Below are 21292 nucleotides of genomic sequence, written 5' to 3' on the forward strand. Positions count from 1 at the left end.
TAATATACATGTAATCTTCAAATTAGCACATTTTCATTACTTACCCTTTAACAAACATATTCTGTGCGGAAACTAATTTGGAAAATGTCCAGTTTCTGCTCCCACTCCCAAGCCTCCCTGCCCCCCCGCCCCAATCTCACGCACAGGACTCAGCTACACACATGGGCTTCAGAATCCCTGGAAGCTTGCTTTAGACAGCGTCTCCAATCCCATTAGCACTACGTGTATTCCTACATTTGCACAGTAGATTTGAAATAAACCAAGATAGCGCAATTATTGCAAAGACTAAGAACTATAGAACCCGAGCTACTTCAATTCATTCCACAGGACCCGTGAGTCTTTAGGATTTTAAACAACAGAACTTGGTGAGAACCATGAGTGGTATTATTTTTGGTAAGTGAAAACTTTAGCTTCTATGTTAAGTATTCTTACTGAATTACCATATTTTAAATTGTTTGCTTTAAAACTAAAGGACAAATAAAGAAAATGTTACATCAGTGGTACAACTAATAGTTGGCCTCAACCGAAACTTTTTCATTTGGTTTTAATAAAATTCACTCATTTACTGGACAATTATTTACATCCTGTGTACTGTAATCACAGGAACAAAGTTCAAACTGTTATTTGGATTAAAAAAACTACCAAATAGACAGTTGCGATTTTTTTTTTCCTTTCATTGTACCATTTTAGTTTTTCACATAATTATATGAGAAAATCAACAGGAAAATGTTAAAGTCTGCATTTCTTTCCTGGTTGTTATTATTCACTTTATTTCATGATTATTACCGAAAATAATCATGTCATTTAGAGGAGGATGTTTTAAAAAAGATCCTTTCCGAGTTCAAATTACACTAGGCACCTCACTGGCCAGCAGCCCAGTATCTGGGCAGGAGAGGGAGATCATGACCTTGGCTTCCTGGGTGGGGGAGGGGAGGGCAGGTTTCATCAGACATGGTTTTTAGAGACCATTTCTTTCGCTTGAATATCCTTCTGGGAGGGACTTGTATTAAAAACAGATACTTTTTGGCATTTTATAATCCAGTGGAGTTACTGGTCATAATACCCTATATTCTGATAAGGCAACATTATTATGAAAAAAAAAATATATATAGACAAGCATTGGTGAAAAGGCAAACAGTAAGTCACTGGTCAGCATTTCAAAGGCTAGCATGGTTAGTTCCCTCACTGTGTGACCTGCAGACTACTTTTCTCTCGTCTCCTTTTCTCTCACAACTGTCTCCTGAAGAATAATTTATCATTTGAGAAGGAATACATCAATTAATTTCTTGAATACTGAACACATGAAAAGCAGATGCAAAAGTGGTCTGGAAGGCTCTAAAACCTATTTTCCTTTCTTCACATGATTTTTCTTTCTTTTTTTTAAAGATTTTTTAATCTATTCATTTGAGAGAGAGAGAGAGAGCACGCCATCGACAGCAGGAGCAGGGGGAGGGGGAGGGACAGAGGCAGAGGGAGAAGCAGACTCCCCACTGAGCAGGGAGCCCCATGTGAGGCTCGATTCCAGGACCCCGAGATCATGACCTAAGCCGAAGGCAGACACTTAACCAACTGAGCCACCCAGGTGCCCAAATTTTTCTTTTTTAATAGTGTGATTTGCAGGGTCATTTCGGCTTTCTGGTTTTCACTTTCTTCACATGTTAAATAAAGGTAACAATACTCACCAGTAGGATACTATGAGACTAAAGAACATCCATTAAGTATGTGAAGCTCCTTGAATGGCAAGGAGTATGAAGTGAAATCAAAGTGCTACTATTATCTTCTTTGCTGGAACGGAGAGACTAAGACCCGGCAAGGTCAAGTGACTTTTAACTTCCGGAGTGGGCAGTCCTGGGGATTAGTATTCAGAGAGAAAGGGCTGTGATTCAGCCCCACCCTAGCCATGGTGGTTGCCCTCCTTCAGCCAATTTTCAAAACACAGGGCAGCCAACTTGAATTAACACTATTCATGCAATTCACAAGGGAAAGGCGTCAAATGCTTTGCCGAAGTAGGAGTATATGTCAGTGATAATTCTCTCCATTGCCTTTGCTGGCAATTCCACTGCAAGTGATAATCCAATTTGCTGGGACTTATTTATGCCTATCACTTTTTTTTGCAATTATATGAGGTGGTCATCACCCCAGCCTCCAGGCACATGTACAGCTGTCAATGTAGAAATTTAAAATATTAACATGCTTTCCAGCCAGGTTGGCCCATTTACTTCAAACAAGAACTTGATTGAACAGCTGGGTCTTGCACTGTGCCCTAAAGGCCAATAGAGATTTGTTCTTTCTTTGCAGGGTTTATAACCCAGTCATGATCAGAGCTTAGAGCTAGACAACCCTTTATGGGTGACTTTTGACCGAAGTCCTGTGGCCATCTTTGGAGATGGCTTATACAAAGCAATCTGGGCCTCATTCAGTTTAGCTCCTGGAGAGCCAAACCATGCTCCTTCTAGATTCATTAACAACAGATGTTACCACCATCACTGACCTCCTGGATTGCAGTTTTAGGAAAGCAGCTTTTGACTTAATGGTTATGGGATAAGAACATATGTTTGAGTCTTAAGAGTTTTTACTTGAATCCTCATGGTGAGAAGTTGTAATGATCTAACATGTTCTGCAGAAAAATGAAGTGAGAGAGTATAGTGATACGTTCTATCTCTGCATCAGTTATAGATGACTAAGGATGGAGAACTTTCTCTTCTGTGGGTCTAGAAGGCCTCCGCCACCTACATTACTTACCTGCTAGTCACCGCTGAACTTTAATGAAGTGAATTAATTCAATGATTATAATATTCCCACGTCTCCTTTGTTAACACAAGTTACCATTTCTTTACAACTAGGAGAGTAGGACATCTAAGGGCAGGATGAGGATGAAGAATAGCCCCTGAACTTACTAGCACTTTGAATCTTTAGGTGCCATTGGGACAAGCTCTGCAAATAAACGAGCACGTTCATCTATTACTGAAGCGGTGGGAGGCAGAGGAAGGCTGCTCGCTTCCCCAAAGTCTCCAAGTTATTTTAGTATATTTAGCCTGGTCTGCAAGCCCACGTGTTAGGCCTCTCACTGTAACTAGCACCTTTGGAGATCTCCAAGTTTCCGCCATTCCCTACTCCAGGGCTGAGCCCTGGAGAGACAGGTGCAGCGCAATGAGGAAAATTTCCCGGAGGGGATTTAACCACCGCGGGTGGTCCCTGTGGCAAATCCTCAGACCTCAACTAGCTCAGGTTTTCTCTGTCTCTGAACCGCCGGCTGTCTTTAAGGTAAAAGCAACAGCAACAACAGAAAGCCTCAACAAATCCTGTCACTGTGAAGTGTGGCATATATTCTCAACACCTGGGGCTGAACTCTAGCTGGCAAAATAAAACACAGCACCACCCATCTTGCCTGGATCTCAAAAGTGCGGACAGAAAATTACCATTTTAAACCAATCTTCTCTGCTATGGAAACATTAAACATAGGGAGGATTAAAGAAGCAAGCTGAATTACTCAGAACCTTTACAGTGAATGGTGTTAGCATGGCCATGAATGGTAACAGCAAGAAAGGCTCCCAAGGTATACAAATGAACAGAAATTAGAGCTGTAGCTTTACACTTAATATCAGCCTACCCCTTGAAGTGTTCCTCCAGCCTCAGCAATTCCCTCACTCATGATCGGTGACTGCGCACGCACTCTAACATTACTTGTGCAAGTCAGGCTACCCGTGTCCTTTTAACAAAAATTTCCATCACGGGTTTGCCGAAGTCAGCTCAAAGACCTCTCCTGACACTGATGGCACAGAAAATATCATCACCCACGATAAAAAGCTAGTTGAGTGAGCATCCTAGAAACACGGGATCATACCAAGGTTAGTGTTAATGACTTTGAATTTTTCAAAAGGAAAGAATAGGGAAACCACACTTTTAGGGTCTGCTGGTAGACTTTGGGCAGTAATCGTTTTTCTGCTTCCAGATGACAATTTAAAAATGTAAATCGTGATACAAAGCGAGTCATACAAAGCAGTTACATTCTAGCCCAAGTAATTATATCAAGATTAAGAAAGATTATATCGGGATTACTCGGGGAGGGTTAGAAAATAATCACTTGTTTTTTTGTTTTTTTTTAAAGATTTTATTTATTTATTTGAGAGAGAGAGAATGAGAGACAGAGAGCATGAGAGGGAGGAGGGTCAGAGGGAGAAGCAGACTCCCTGCTGAGCAGGGAGCCAGATGTGGGACTCGATCCCGGTACTCCAGGATCATGACCTGAGCTGAAGGCAGTCGCCTAACCAACTGAGCCACCCAGGCGCCCTATAATCACTTGTTTTGCCACTGAGTTCACTGTGGATAATCTTCAACCAGATAAGAAAGTTCTCTTTTAATCCAAGTTCTTAAATCTTCATTTTTTCCTTTGGTTGTGTTAGTTTTAAATCATGAATGGGTATTTTCTAGCTATTAAACTGATTATTCTGGTTCAATCCTGTTAATGGGATATATTACATTAATAGACTTTTGTAAGATTGAACTAACCTTGCCTTCCTGTGATAAATCCAATAGGGTGCTTTATAAAATACCAAATTAAATTAGCTTTTTATTTTTTTTTATTTTTATTTTTATTTTTATTTTTTTTAAAGATTTTATTTATTTATTTGACAGAGAGAGACACAGCGAGAGAGGGAACACAAGCAGGGGGAGTGGGAGAAGGAGAAGCAGGCTTCCCGCGGAGCAGAGAGCCCGATGCGGGGCTCGATCCCAGGACGCCGGGATCACGACCTGAGCCGAAGGCAGACGCTCAACGACTGAGCCACCCAGGCGCCCCTAAATTAGCTTTTTAAAAGGAATTTTAAATCTATGTTCCTAAGTGAGACTGACTTATAACCCCCCTGACCCCCCCTTTTTCTTTTTTTTACTGTCCTTGCCCTTTTTTGGTATCAAGTATCCTAGCCTTATGGATTGGTGGGGACATGTTTCCTTCTTTTCTGTTCTCTGAATGAGTTCATAAAAGATTGGCATAATCCTTGAATGTTTAGTAGAACTTGAGTGTAAAGCCATTTTTGGTCTGTTGCTCTGATATTAAGATTTTAATAATTAAAAAAAATATATTTATTTATTTTAGAGAGAGAGCATGTGTGAGTGGAGGGAGGGTGGGGGGGAGGGGGAGAGGGAGAGAGAGAATCTCAAGCAGACTCCCCACTGAGCATGGAGCCCAACATGGGGCTCGACCCCAGGACCCTGAGATCATGACCTGAGCCGACATCAAGAGTCACCCAGGTGCCCCCAAGATTTTAATGATTTTTAATTTTTCTAAGCAGCTCTGCTGCTCCCTCCCTCTTGCTGTTGCTGCCAATGTTTGCAGTCTGTGAAACATTTCCATACAACTCAGCCCCTATAAGCTTGATAGGTAGGACATAAATGAAAAACTGTACTTTTCAAATATACCTGGAACCTTTACAAAAATTCATTTTATGCTACATCCTAAAGCACATCTCAACAAATTTCAGAGGAGTGCTATCATATTTTCTGACCACAACAAAACTGTTAGAAATCAGTGTCACTAAAGATAATAAGCCATAATGATACGGCTCAGGCTTTCAATTTCTTCCTGATTTAATTTTGATAAGGTATTTTTTTCCTATAGGAATTTACCCATGTCACGAAGTTTAAGAATTTGTCATAAAGCCATTTCTGATTTTCTCATATGTCTGTAGTTATACCTCATTTTAATTTTTAATATTGTTTATTTGGTCCTTCTCTTTTTTTGTGATTGATATTACCAAAGATTTTCCATTTTATTAGTCTTTTCAAATAAACAGCATTTAGCTTTGTTGATCTTCGGTACTGCACGACTGCTTGCTCTTTTAGTCATTTCTGTCTTGTTTTTATCCTTCCTTCTTTGGGTTTATTATTTTTAGAAAGAGTTGGATGTTTACTCCTGTTTATGTTTTTCTTTTTTCCTAAAACATGCATTTAAAAATTTTAATTTTTCCTCTAGGTTGTTTCAGCTGCATCCCACAAGTTTTGCTATGTTGTATTTTAATTATCAATCACTTCTAACTATTTTAAAATTATATTTCTGATTTCTTTGGACTTGTGGGTCTAGATGTGTGCTTTTAAATTTCCAAATACATAGGATTTATCTTAGTTATCTTTAGTGACACTGATTTCTAACAGTTTTGTTGTGGTCAGAAAATATGATAGCACTCCTCTGAAATTTGTTGAGATGTGCTTTAGGATGTAGCATAAAGTGAATTTTTGTAAAGGTTCCAGGTATATTTGAAAAGTACAGTTTTTCATTTATGTCCTACCTATCAAGCTTATAGGGGCTGAGTTGTATGGAAATGCTTCACAGACTGCAAACATTGGCAGCAACAGCAAGAGGGAGGGAGCAGCAGAGCTGCTTAGAAAAATATTTCCTGACATATTTTAGGGTCTTTCACTAAAGAGTGGGGTGGGCATGTTCCCCATTGTCGTTCCAGTCTCAATTTGTCACATAATGTCACCTTCAACATTAGGAAGAAGTGTTAAACACTATACTGCCTGGTTTGGAGGCTTCTTCCCTATGGTTTCTCATCCCTAGTTCCTTCATAAGCATGGTACAAATAAAAATATCATCTCCTAGGACCCATTAAAGCTGTGAGAGCTTTTGGACTGTAGAAAGATGTTGTCTGCATGGAAATACTTGTGACTGCACACACAGCATGAGCGGAAACTCCATGCTTACTGCCCGGGGTTGGAGCCATTCTCTGGGAGCCTGGAGCCTCACTGGCCACGTTGGAGAGGGTCAGGGACTAGCCAGCTCCCCGGGACGTGCAGCGCTGGCAGAGAGCATTCATGACCTCTAAAGACAGAAGGACTTGATCAATCCTAATATGTCAACCAAGACTTCTCAGAAGGCCAGTTCTACTCAGTCAGTGAGATGAGATTATGACTTGTTTGGGCATGAGTTGGTTGAGTTTTCTGTCACACAATCAATTGTGTGTGGTGACTCAACAATGTGTTTTCTTCATTCATTTATTCCGATGGTGGTTGGGGAGGAACTACTACATTAGCCCTAAGAGCCTGGTCTCTTAGGTGCTAGCATTAGTTTCAGCTGTGATGTCAGAAGAAAAAAGAAATGAATACTCATTTAACCTGTTGGGGGCAAAATAGCCCCTGTGCCTCAACTCATTTTTCAGGGGCATGGGAGACAGATACAAATGAGTGTAAAAGAAAAAGGTTCTCAGAATGCAAGCAAGTAGAGGGAGGCAGAGTGAGGAACCGAGAACCAGAAACTGGGAGCCCTGGGCAGTGGAGGGGACATGGTGGCCATGGGGCACTTAGCTCAGTGACTTAATCTCTCCATTTGATTACAACTAGGAAGTAATGCTCGATTGAGGGGGGCTCACTAATGCCCTTCCTGGTTTTAATATTCTGTATTTTGTGGTTCTCTTGCTGTAACAATAGTGGTAAAACTGAGCCCATATCCAGTCCAGATTTTGTATCTAAAACAAAATTCCCATTATCATCTTATTCTACCTTGCTTTTTTACCGTGAGTGGACCCCACAGCCAAAGCAAAGCATGGGTTTCGCGTGAGAAATGACCAGAAAACTGTGGACTTAAAAGCAAGCCAGTCAGTCATCAGCTGGGCAGAAAAGCTGACTGGAAAGACCAGCCTAATGACCTAAGACCTGAGGGCCCGCAGGGCAAGGCTCGGACCTGGGAGTGCCCCTTCAATGACCTGGCGATTCTCTGAAATCAATCTGAGCTCGTATCATCAGATGCAGAGTAGCACAACTACATTATACCCCCCCTTTTCCTTCTCCCCAAATGATAAATAGGAGGATTACTGGGGGGGGATTATCTTGTAAAGAGAAACTCAGCACCACAGCTTTTTAATGGACTTTAGTTAGGTCATTACCAAAACCTTCCTGAGATAAATTGTGAGTAGCACAATTTAAGAAATACAAACCACTGGTGTGGGCACCTGGGTGACTCAGCTGGTTAAGCGTCTGACTCTTGATTTCGGCTCAGGTCATGATTTCAGGGTTGTGAGATTGAGCCGCATGTTGGGCTCCACACTCAAAGCACAGTCTGCTTGAGATTCTCTCTCTCCCTCTGTCCCTCCCGCCACTCATGTGCACACTCGTTCTCTCTCTCCAATAAATAAATAAAATTAAAAAAAAAAAAAAGAAATACAAACCACGGGGGAAGAAATATTAGTCCAGGAGAAAAGAAGACAAGGTGCACAGAGAATTAGTGAAGGACGAAATTGCAGGGTACCACTCTGTGTTTAAATGGTTGAAATATGTATAATGCACTGGCTCAGGGAAGGACTTACTCAAGATAAAATGTAAATCGTGAGTGAAAATACACACCTCTCACACGGCGAGTGAGAGTCCCCCTGTGCTCGCTAATGCAAGTCCTCCGACTGGAATACCTGAGCAATACCTGGTTTCAATGAATTAAGGTGGTGGTGGTGGCTGACAGAAGAGATAGAAGGTGTAGGCATGGGGGAGGGCAGCAGAATAAATTAGGAGAACAAAAGGAAGAAGAAGAAAAGTGATAATACAGCTCTGAAAAGTCACTCTGCTCTCACTTATAAGCACTACTTGTAACACCCCTTCCTTGGAAACCTACAACCCGGGTTCAAATATCCTCTCTCCTTTTCTAGCTTCCCACTACTGCCAGAAAATAATAGAGCTGTTGTGGCTGTTGACTCAGTGTGTGTGTGTGTGTGTGTGTGTGTGTGTGCGTGTGTGTGTGTGTGTGTGTGTGTGATAGAGAGGGAGGGAGAAAGGAGGCAGCACAGAGGCACACAGAAAGCACAACAGGAGAGGTAACCCCCACCCTGAGGACTGTGCATCAAGGTAAGAGCTGAGCAGGCAGGGTCTTTCCTGCGATCAACTGAATGAAGTGGGTGGTCTATCAAGTGAGGGCCAGATGGGGCACTAACTTTGCTTACGTTTCCCTTGATGACTATTCAGGGTGCTTTGTTAAACAGAGGAGAAAACACAGTCTTTAACTAACCGTCTAAGATCTCGGAGCTGAATTCCCAATCCCACACTTTGGTGACAATTCCAGAAATGTGAGCCGACCGAATGTGGCTATTGCGCTGGTCAGTGGGCATGATGCGGGGCATGCTTACCACTTGCTGTGTGAGAGTGCTTTAGAGAGGAAGCCTGAAAGGACGGCCGTAAATGTTAACAACTGTTGTATCTGGGTGGTGACACTAGGAGCGATTTCTGTCTCCTTTATATGCTTCTTTTAGGTTTCCAAGTTTGCTGCATGGAGCGTATATTCTTTTGTGAAAAGGAAAATAAAACAGAAATTTAAATGACAAACCTAGACCCAGAAAAACTGCAACTCCCGCCCACGTTTGTCTTCCTCGCTCTTTATGCTTGCCTCAGATAAAAAGGATTTTTTTCTCCTCTGACTCATTCCTCTCCTTCCTTCTTTGTCTCCACGCTGTGTTGTCGTGTCCACCAGGGTTCTCCCCGCGTTCTCTCCAGGGCGCTCCTTTCTGAGGAGGAGGAGGAGACTGGCTGGTCTTCCACCCGCCCTCCTGTTTCCTCTTCTCACCAGCTGCACGGAGAGAGCCCCGGGGCCCTGCTCCCTCCCCACGCTGCTCAGTTGGAGAGGAGGATAATGACAGCAGTCTGGCTGGGAGCGTGAAAAGGGCTGTATAGAGGGGGCAGGGTGTGCTGGCTGGGTTCGGGGTGCCGCAGGCAGGGCAGGAGGCTGCCTCTGAGTGTTGGCAGACTGCAGAGAGAAGTCAAGGCCAGGGCACGGGGATTCATTTTAGCATCCGTGGCTGGAGGGAGAGATGCTAGAGGGTCCGACGGATGGAAAGGCCAGTGCGTGTCTGCCGCCGAAGCCCGTTTTGATTTACTACATTTAAGAAAAGATCCATTTCACTATAAATCTGGTACTCTTGGTGTCATAGGGCCTTGAAGTCAGGAGGCAATTTCCAAAGGAGGTGGTGGAAGGGAGGGTCGTTCAAAGGTCATCCAAGGGCTGCAGCTGACAGTGGTGGGAAAAGCGGAGTTGCTTTATCCTGGGGATGCTGCAAATCTATGGGAGATTTGCTAGTTCCCATGGCAGATGTCGGGGAAAGCAGTCAAAGGTAGAAGCCAAACGATTTTAAATGGTCTGCAGGGCAATGTCATTATTTCTACCCCTGGCTCCTACATTGATTCGGCTGCTAGCCTCATTATTTTTCGAAGGGATGATTACTAATGAGGATGCATTTGATGATCGCATTAATTAATGGAAGAGCAGGGTAACTAATTATGAGATGAAGCCTCCCATAGTTAAATTTTATTAGGGCTTCTTCTTCCCTTCCCAGAAGTGAAGAGATTTATTTTCCAAGTTCACATTTAATAAATAAAAGCCACATGTATGTTATTTTCTTTTTGCTAGCTCTTACTCTGCTAATGGGAAGACCCAATCTGGGGCTACGACAGAGTCGGAAAACAGGCAGTGGGTTCTTGCCAGTAATATTTCTAGCAATCGACAAGCATAGGAAGGGCTGAGCTTTCTGCTCTTCTGCTCTGCTGACGACTACAGTTCTGGAGCACCACTTAGAGAGTTCCCTGTGGACAGTTTTAGAAGAACAGACAAAACGCAGGGGTTGTGACAGACAGACCTGGGTTGGCGTTCTGAGTCTGCCAGGAACATGCTGTACCCCGGGCGAGCCACTGGACATCTCTCAGTCTCCATTTCCTACCTGAGAAGCTGAGATAAGCACTCAGAGTTCAAGTGCTCCTGAGCTGTGAGCACTGGGGGCAGTGATGTGAATCAGCAGTGGGGACGGGCCTCGCGGGGGCAACAGTGGGGGGCCACCTGCTATCAGGAAACTCCCACTTGGATGTGTCCAGACTTGCTCTGCAAATCCCGTATCTTCTCGTAAACCTCTCCATTTCTTCATATTTTTATGTAAAATGGGGCATTCACGCTTCATGTAATACCTGTCCAAACTGTTCATATACATGATCCCGTCTGATTGCAACAGCCCCTGACTGAGGGTGGTGCACCTGTCGTCCGCAGGAAGAGCCCGAGGTTCAGACGGGCTGACTGACACAAAGGTGTACAGAATACAGGCTAGAGCGACCTCTTCGTTCTACTGGTTCAGGGTTTTCATTTCCTTGTGCAAAATCTTGGTGCCACTCAGCGGGCAGAGAGGCAGTTAGTGATCTCCTTCCTTATCTTATGGTCTCTGTCCAGTGAAAACGGCAAGATACCCCGTGGCCCATCCTCGTTTGAAACTGCTAAAAAAAAAAAAACTTAAGGAGGTTTCCCCTCCCTTATCATTGCTTCCCGTTTTTGTATCTTGTCCAGAGTCAGATGGGAATGCACTTTTAAAACTTCCCAACCCCGGTGTAGATGTCAGCTATGATTATTTCGAATAGGTCGGGCTTTGTAATGGAAAGTGTTGGGCCAAGAATCAGAGATTCGGTTTCTTTTCTTTTCTTTTTTTTAAGATTTTATTTATTTTTCAGAAAGAGAGAGAGAGAGAGAGCACAAGCAGGGGAAGTAGCAGGGAGAGGGAGAAGCAGACTCCCTGCTGAGCAGAGAACCCTATGTGAGGCTTGATCCCAGGACCCTGGGATCATGACCTGAGCCGAAGGCAGATGCTTAACCGACTGAGCCACCCAGGCTGCCCGGAGAATCAGTTTCTATTTCTGGTTCCAAATGTACCTAATAACCCTCCAAGAGTCTCACACCGAAGTGGGATGCACACACTCTTCAGATGTGCCAGGGACTGCAATCTGCAAATGCTAGAAAATACACATGCTCCTGGTGGGAACTCTATACATGACTTTTAAGCAGCCTCATGAAAGGTGCCACTGAATTATAAATGAGGATTATCATCACTGTCTCATGGGCTGCTATCATAATGCATCACCCCAAGACACCTGGCTAAAGAATGGGTAGAGAATGAAAGTACACACTCTGGGGAAGTGAAGTACCAAAACAAAAAAGGTAAGACAATAGTGGACCCCAAATTTGGCTGTGGTGAACCTTGACGTCCAGGCCTCAAAACTTTTAAAAGCCACATCATCTGAGAGATATGTATGTTTTATAAGCTTTCTGGTTATAGTAAAATGTCAAAGACTTTTAATATGAATGGGTAATGTTTTAGGAGTTGTTTTCTATTCAGAAAGAAAAAGATGTCAGTGAGGAAGTTGAAACAGAATCAAATCAACATAGGGTGTGTCTCTGTAGTTGTCCCTTGTCTAGATTCCAGATCTGTATGTGTGTGTTTCTGTACACACATATTTTTTGAACTTTATAAGATTAAAGGTTTTACTACTTACACACGAAAGTCTAAATAAAAGAAAGCCTCTTTCTCTACGCTGTAACAATGTGATTTTCTTTTTTTTGTTGTTGTTAATAATGTGATTTTTCTGGTCCTGTCCAGTGATACCGAATTATTTTCTGCACTGATGTTTTCATATATTAAAGATATTATGATAATGTTGTTATAGGCTTCTTCCTGAATGAGGAAACAACCAGATCATGATGTATGTGCTATTTCTTCCTTCTAACTGAACATTTTTGAGGTTCATAAACCCTACTGAGAAGGAATCCCCAGAATACATTGTAGCTGAAATTCCAAACTAATCAACCCTTAGCTTACTTGTTTAAATATTTCATAAAACCTCTTAAAATATAATTTATCATTATAAAAATGTTGAATTTCTTCTTTTGGAAAAATGTCTTTTTCCCTTTTTCTTGTTCTATGTTTATGTTTGTGTCATTTTCCTTATTTTTTTTTTTTTGACTACAGAAGAACTGTTCTTCCCACTGTGTCTTCCGTGACCTCTCCATATCCTTCTCCTCCTTCACTCTAGAACAGCTTCTATTCCTCTACTCTGTGCACAGCCATTTGAGCTGATGCTTCCCCCCCACCATCCCATCAGGTCTTTTTTCTCAATTCCCTGCTTCTTTTACTCCTCTAGGACAAAAAAACCAAAACTGAGTGGATAAAAAGTTAACCATTTCTCTATCGTTATTCCAGATTTCAGCCTCTTCCTATTTGCCTCCCTTTTCCTTCTACCTAAAACCTTCCTAATTTGTGTATCTGCCCCCTTGTCTGGAAGCAGCTATCTTTACTCCTAAACATGCTGCTTTAAGTGTCCTCTTAGACATCTGTAAAATGTGCCCGCTGTTCTTGCTTTCCCTATAGATTTCTGACAGCCGGAATAATTTGCAATAGCCTTCCCCTGTCCACCTCACGGGCCCACATCTTAAACAAAAATTCATCAAGGGCGCCTGGGTAGCTCAGTTGGTGAAGCGTCTGCCTTCAGCTCGGGTCATGATCCTGGGGTCCTGGGATCGCGTCCCACATCGGGCTCCCTGCTCAGCGGAGAGCCTGCTTCTCCCTCTCCCTCTGCCACTCCCCCGCTTGTGCTCTCTCTCTGTCAAATAAAGAAATAAAACCTTAAAAAAAAAAAAGAAAAAGAATTCATCAGAGGACTAAAGTTCAAAGCCCCTGAAACAGGTTCTTGTTCAAGATGTCAGACACAGAACATGTGTGTCTGCTCTTTGGTTTTCCTTCCTCCGGAAACGCAATTAAGCTGGCTGTCAGTGAATACACCTAAAAGAGCAGAGAGAATGGGAAAGGACTTCCAGGGAGCTCTCACATAAGACAGATTCTGGCATTTGTGGGAACCCCAACTGTCCTGCAAGTGAAGCCTGGCAGTCAAGGCAACACTGCATGGGAGGAGGCGCCACGGCTTGGAGGGGTAGGGGGGAGGAGAGCGGGACCCAGCCGCGAGCACGGCCACCCCCACAGCTCCCTGGGGAAGTCATCCCGAGCTGCCAAATGGAAGCACACCAGCCAACACCACCCCATGAGAAGAAACCTGCAGCAGCAAAGAGACAGACTGAGACACAAAACCAAAGACCCAATCCTGGAATAAATAGAAATGACTCAGGAACAAACAGAATTTTAAGCATTCTAATTAGTATTCTCAAAAAGATTTGAGAAGATACTGAAACCAAAAAACTAAGAGTGTACAAAGAGATAATAATAGAAGAAGAAGAAGAACACTTGGAAATAAAATAACATGATGATCAAATAGAAACTGCAGTGGAAAGGATAAAAGATACAGTTTAAACAGATAAGAGGAGGAAAAAAAATGGTAACGAGCATGTAGCATCAGCCTCGTAAAGGTCCGTTATCTGACTGGTGGGCATTTCAGAAAGAAAATCAAAACGGAAAACAAAAGTGAAAAATTATTAAGGAAACAGAGACACTCCTGTTGCAAACTCCTGCGACATCTGTCTGTGTTCTTTACCTGCTGAACTTTTCCCAGGTTCTTCCCAGCACCACCTCTTGAAGCCGGCTGGGAGCAGCGGGCCTGCTGGGCTTCCTAGGATTTTTGTAATTTTTAAGGGACATGCTTTTTATGTTTCAGAAAAAAATTTTGTTTTAAATCCTCTGAAATTTTCTTGGATGTGCTCATTTTACCCGTCTTTCCCTAAAATTTTCTAATGGTCAAAAACACCACCATCCCCACCACAGCAGCCTTCTGCTCCAGGGCCATCAACACCACCACCTACGGCACCATTCCTGCCGCCATGATCATCATTCTGGCTTTGACATGTATGCATAAGACTTTACTCCATTGGAACGTGGGAGAGGAAATGAGCACAAACCTTTCATTGTCTCTTTTATTTATTTATTTATTTATTTACGTACTTATGTATATTTAGATTTATTTATTTATTTATTTTAGAGACAGAGAGTGAGCGAGCTGGGGGAGGGGCCGAGGGAGAGAGAATCCTCAAGCAGACTCCCCCCTGGGCACAAAGTCTGACGTGGGGCTTCATCCCAGGACCCTGAGATTATGACCTGAGTCAAAATCAAGAGTTGGCCACCCAACCGACTGAGCTACTCAGGCGCCCCTCATTATCTCTTTTAAAAAGTACTTACTAAGCAACTGAATAGTTTAGAGAGGATTTCAGACAAGATGATTTACTTATGTGGTCAGATACACTCACTGATGTCATTTCAACACACTTTCATTTATTTCTTAATATCTGTCCCAAAGACGAGTTCTTGAGCAACATTTGGCAAAACTAGCTGGGGTTACTATATATTTTAGGAAAATAATAGTATTATATGTCTCTGTCTCCTTCTATAAAATTAGATTAGTGAGGTTTATAATACATAAACAGAAAAATCATACAAAAATATTCCTTTTCCAGCATAAGGAGAAAAACACTTGTCAGTTAATTTCTAAAATGCTGTCAATTGTAATAATCCTCTTTTCCCCAGTTTTGTTCTGATCTTGCTAAATAAAAGTTGTCAAGACAGCTGACTAGCCCTGGTCTTCAACTAATGTCAAGCCAAGAGTGTTAGAAATCCACTGCTCTCTATGGGCCAATGGTTTACTGGCCTAAAGACAGCTGGTCTTCAGATGACATTTGCTAACACTATTAAAAAGCATTGGCTCAAAGTATTTATGAGGGACCCTTCTGACATAATCATCATCAGTCACACACAGTTTTATGATCAGCAGCTTATAATGGGATCCTGTTGTTATATGAATATTTATCAGTCTTGTCAATATGATTTACAAAAGGCTTCAAAAGGAATTGATTTTTAAATTGGTTATTTAAAAATATGATATATTGACCTATCCTCATGAATGAAAATACAAGTACTATTTAAATTTAGGTGTGGTTAAAACCATAATGAAATACCACTCTATACTTACTACAGTGGCTAAAAAAGATAAAACAAAACAAAACAGACCAACCTTACCAAGCGCTGACTGACAAGGAGACAGAACGACTGGAATTTTCCCATATCCCATGGGAATGCATGATGGGAAAGACACTTTGGGAAACAGTCCAGCCGTTTCTTAGAAAAGTTAAACACACTTACCATATGACCCAGCAATTCTAGTCCTAGGTATTTACCCAAGTGAAATGAAAATTTATGTCCTAACAAAAAGTCTATAAGTGAATGTTTGCAGCACATTTATTCATCTTAGCCCCAAAGAGGAAACCACCCATATGTCCATTAACTGGTGACTAGATAAACAAATTATGGCTCTTCCTTACATTGGGATACTATTCAGCATAAAAACATATGAACTACTGATACATATGGCGAGGCGACATGGGGGAATCTCAAAATCATTACGCTAGCTGAGAGAAGCCAGACTCGAAAGTTCATTCTATATAATTCCACTTATATGACATTCTGGAAAAGGCAAAACCATAAAAGGTAGAAAACAAATCTGTGGTTGCTGGGAGTCAGGTTGACTAAAAAAGGGGATAAGGGAATTTTTTTGGGGGGGTGATAGAACAATTTTATATATTGATTGTGGTAGTGGTTTCATGAGGGTATCAATTTGTCAAAATTCATAGAACGGCAGCCCTAAAAAAGAATATTTTTATTATATGTACATTTTGCCTCAATAAATTCAGTGTGATAATTGGAAGATAAATAAGAGTTTAAGATAGGTATATCCTTTCCTTTTATACTTAAAGATACAAATGAAAGCCAACAACCTCGCTCTCCTTATGGCAGAGACAGGTTAACTTGCCAGCTTAAGATCAGGTAAAGGCTCCGGTGTTACCATGGATACAAGCTATTATTTCCTTTTGTGTAAAATCTCTAATATTAAATGGTGACTCACATGGACTACAGGGGTAGACTCAGAAACAATCAAAGTCACCCAAGGGTTTTCAGCCCTAGGACCCCTGCCCATAATGTTTTCTTCATGAACATAAGAGAAACTATGTCAGTGAAGATATCTTTAAGGGATTAAAAGAAGAAAGGTTAAAAACTTTTTGGCTAAACTTGAGGGCAGTTCTAAAAACGGCATGCTAGCGTTAAGGCTGTGAAGACTATATTTTCTTTTGTTTGTTACAGAAATAATTTCCCACAGATCAGTTGCTAAAACAACAACATGTGGGAGGCCAACCTGTCCTCTAGCTGTTGACTTTCCTGTGAGATCATGGTTTTCTAATTAAGACAGTGGATAGTGGGCAGATAGAGAGTAAATTTGAAAATCAGCAGAATTCTTTGTGGTAGGGCTCAGATTAGCAAGGTGTGGTAATTTATTCAAAATGATATGAAGGTAGAAATTGACTCCTAAAGGGCACTTATTTTAGAACTCTATTTAAAATGTGTTGCCACAGAGACTGCCATGCATCCACCTAATAACCACTAAAAATTAAAATCCTAGCCGCTGCCACGGCGTGAGTGCTTCCCATGTTACTAGAGGGCTACACATACCTCTAGGATGTCGCCTTGCTATTTATGGTCCAAAAATCCGGGGCTCCCCCCAGGCTCCATGCTAGTCCTTGCCTCTGTGCTTCTGTCCATTATTCCGACATTTAACAAATATATTTACCTACCACGTATCTATTAGTGATTGAATTATGTCCCCTCAAAGCTTCCATGTTGAAATCCTAGCCCCCTGTGCCTCAGAAGGTGATGTTATTTGGACACAGAGTCATCACAGGTCTGACTAGTTAAGATGAGGTCATCCTGGAACAGCATGGGCCCCTCAGTCCTATACAAATCGTGTCCTTATAAAAAGCAGAAATGTGGACGCTGACAGGCACAGCGAGAGCGCTACGGGACAACGGAAGGCAGAAAGCGGGGTGATGTGTCTCCAAGCCAGAGAACACCGGAAGCTAGGCGACAGAACGGGGAGCAGAGTCCCCTCACAGCCCTCAGCAGAACCAACCCTGCCGACACCCTGATCTGGCACTTCTCACCTCCAGAACCGAGACAATACATTTCTGTTGTTCAAGCCAAACTCTACGGAAACCAAATCACACAGAACAAAACAAAACTGAAGTACATTTCCTACTGACAAGAAGATTCTGCAAATGTCTGAGAGGCGGCCGCAGCGCAACACCTCCTTCAAGGGGCTGGGGGTCCGTGGTGACTTCCGGCATTGCTCCCGTGTGGAGCCCGCATGCCGCTCGCCACTCGCCGGCGCCGACCCCCTCGCACGCTCCTCCCTCACCGACGGGCTCACCCCTACCTCCTCAGACCGCTCTCAGATTCGAATCTTTGAGCACCGTCCCAGTTTTATCAACTAGTAAAGCAACTGGGGCGATCGTTCCTAGAGGAAAAGAGGGCCCATTGCATGAGGCGTGAGATGGTAGCCGTGTGGGGGAATCGACAGACAGACGCCGTGGTCTCTCGGGGAATCGAGAGACAGACTCTCCTCCTGGCAGGGGCGCCGAGGCACAGCCAGCGTCGGGGCAGATGGACAACCCCAGCAGCCTCGCAAAGCAGCTGTTACACCCATTTCCAAGCGCGGGGACCTGAGCGGCGACTGTAATGACATTTTCCTGGCTGGCTCTGACCTCTGAATCGCACTGATTTGTCTAACACACACTGTGAAACATCAACCAGTTCGGACTCAAAGCCAAGACTCAAAAATTGCTTTAAAATGGCAGGAGATGGTTAAGACATAATTTCTGTGACTTGATCATTAACTTGTTTATATCCCAGTCTGCACATCTTTTTTTTTTTTTTTTTTTAATACCCTTTCCTCTCAATTATTTTTCCCTGCTTGGCTAATGTTTCTGTAGCAGTTACCTCTAATCATTAAGACACTTTTGCAGGCAATTCATGCTCCTGATCTTGGAGAGCAGTCAATATGGATGGGGGAATTAAAACAATATCCTACTCACTATATAGTTGAGTTGCCCATCATTCTATTTACATTTCCCTTGTTTAAGTAAAAACAGGGCTTTTTTTCCCCCAGGAAAGAGTGTTTAGGTTTGTACATTCCAAGGGGTAATACAAAATACCCACGTGTGATGATAACTTATGCTGTATTGTTCTACGGTAACTCCAAAGGCTCAAACGCCGTAAGTCTATCACACGTCACTTGATGTTTTCAGACCTCAATCCCGCTATGAGTCTTTGATTCTATTCCCCGACTGCTGTGCTGGCATCTCTCGTCCCCCCAACCCCTCACCCCCGCAGTCCGTGCTCCTTCTCCTTCCTCCAATGCCCTGCAGCTCCTGTCTCTTCCTAATGACTTCCACAGACACATCTTTAGCTTCAGTGTGGGAGGCCGAAGTCTGGCACCCCTTCACAAAAGCACAGACACCACCCTGTTTCCAAAGCTGCCCATTCTGCTGCTTCACCCATTCCATCAACAAACATGTCTTAACTATGCACGGTCGTGTGTTCGTGAAACCCGACTAGATCCTCAGTATAATCCAGAAGAAGTGAAAACAATGGAGTTTACCTTTACATGGAGCTTGGAAACGAAAGCCTGTCAGCATGCTTTTAACTTAGAAGTTTTCAGAGGGCAAAACACTCGCGTCATGATCCGCAAGGATTTTCTGACCATTTGCCACGAGGCTAAATTCCATCCACAAACCTCTCCACCTCCTAGGTTCTCTTCCTTAGCTTCCTACCTCGAGGGTGTATTTCTTCAACAGATTTCTTTGGCTTTGCTATTTCTCCACATTCTGCCTTTCTGCACCCATTAGCACTTTCCTTTCCTTGCGACCGAGCATCCGGTTGCCCGTTCTCCTCCTTCACCTTTCCCGGCAAATGGCTGCCATTTCACTTCCACTTAATACGCACGTCCCTTGCCCCCAGACAGAAAAGAAAGAAAAAAAACAAACTGGGGCCCGGGTACCTGCTGCATGCCTTGCATGGTCTGCTGCAGGAACTGCAGCTGCTGGTCCTTGGTGACGGTTTCCTCTGCTCGAAAAAGCTGTTCCTTCTCTTGTTTCAACAGCTCCACCTCATTCCTGTAGGCATCCAGCTGCCAACGGAGACTGTCGTTCTCCTCTTTGAGAGCGTAGGCCTGAGCGGCCAGGGCTGGAAGACAAACAGAACGAGGTCCAGTCAGTCACCTTCCTGCTTAGACGGAGGGGGGCCTTTCGTGGGAAGGGCAGTCTCTCGCCCCAGCTCAGAAACAAAACCCAAAGGCCTTGCCCCAGGGCTCTGCTCTTGCGTTTGGCGAGCATCACTGCTTTCGGCGTTGCATCTATTCTACTTATGGAGGAATGCTTGCTGGGGGCACAGGAGTCATTCCTTCCAAAGTCCTGTCTCTTGACCTCTCCCCCCAAACCCCCTCTCAGAAGTCGGCACGTGTGGCTAGGTGGTGAGTGTCGACAACTCCAGGCAACGATCGCACCCACCCCGGTACTGTTTCTGCCGGCTGGCGCGGCGGCTCTCGGGCCCACTTTCTTTCCAGTGATCAGCCGTCCCGCAGATTGAGGCCTGCGGCCCTCCCAGACCAGGAAGGAATCGACAGGCCTGCCATTCCTCCCTGCAGGGCCGCTGGGACGCATCGCACAGCTTGTTTGCTCGCTCCTATCGGAAGGGTAACCTGGTTCCATCTGTTTCACCCACAGATTAAAACTCTGCTTCCCTACAAGGCTGAGTGTTTACTCGAACACTCCTTCCTGAAACCTAAAACTCTCTAGGTGCGGATCCGGACCCCACACACATCTCCATCTTACCGAGAGACAGAGACCGTTAACGCAGGGTCTTCCACATCTCAAAGTCCAGAAACAGCGGGAACTGAAGGGAAGAGAAGAGTGAATGGTACGGAACAACACTGAGGATGGTTTCCAGCTTACTGCTTTGTGGCCTCTCCAGGGATAAGATCAGTCGGTTGGACGCCCACCATGTGACGACGCCCATCATGTGACGACGCCCACCGCGTGACAGACACTGGGGCCAGAGCTTCGTAAGAACTAAGTCACTGCATCCCCCATCAAGCCTGCTCTTAAAACCCCTCTTGACAGATGACAGAAGTGAGGCATAGAGAAGTTACAGAACTTCTCTCATCCCACAAAATAAGTAGCAAGAACAGCCTTGGGGTGTCTGGGTGGCTCAGTTGGTTAAATGTCCAACTTTTAGTTTCAGCTCAGGCCATGATCTTGTGGGTTGTGAGATCAATACCCGTGTCGGGCTCCTTGCTCAGTGGGGAGTCTGCTTGAAAATTCTCTCCCTCTGCTCCTACCCCCACTCATTCTCTTTCTCTTTAAAATAAATAAATCAATCTTAAAAAAAAAAAAAAGTAGCATGAACAGTCTTCAAACCCAGTCTTCAAGTCACTGGGCTGTTCTGCCAGTCCGGATGCATGTAGTTCTTACCAGGCCATTTGAAACTACTCTCGAATTCTCTCCTCCACTCTCCTACCAGTGTCCCACACTTTCTCCCCCACCCGCAGCAAATTCACACTCTACTGTTGTAAGCAAGACAAAAGCAGAAGAGAAATTTTAAAACTTATCAGAAACTTCTTCAGAGAAGTGGCTTCCAGTTTGTAAGGGCAGGATGCGAGGCCTATTGTACGGCAGGTTCTCAGTGTGTGC

General features: G+C 43.6%; 1 protein-coding gene across 13 annotated transcripts in view; it reads right to left on the reverse strand.

Moving 5' to 3' along the window:
- The window catches only part of ENOX1 (ecto-NOX disulfide-thiol exchanger 1), a 550829-nt gene that overhangs the window by 82898 nt on the left and 446639 nt on the right, over window positions 1-21292 (reverse strand). For all 13 annotated transcript variants that reach the window (XM_032402958.1, XM_032402955.1, XM_032402957.1 and 10 more), the window contains one exon: window positions 19603-19787. In XM_032402958.1, coding sequence (XP_032258849.1) covers window positions 19603-19787 — 185 coding nt within the window. The remainder of the gene's footprint in view (window positions 1-19602; window positions 19788-21292) is intronic.

The sequence above is a fragment of the Phoca vitulina genome, unplaced genomic scaffold (assembly GCF_004348235.1).
Source record: "Phoca vitulina isolate PV1807 unplaced genomic scaffold, GSC_HSeal_1.0 scaffold5, whole genome shotgun sequence".
NCBI lineage: Eukaryota > Metazoa > Chordata > Mammalia > Carnivora > Phocidae > Phoca > Phoca vitulina.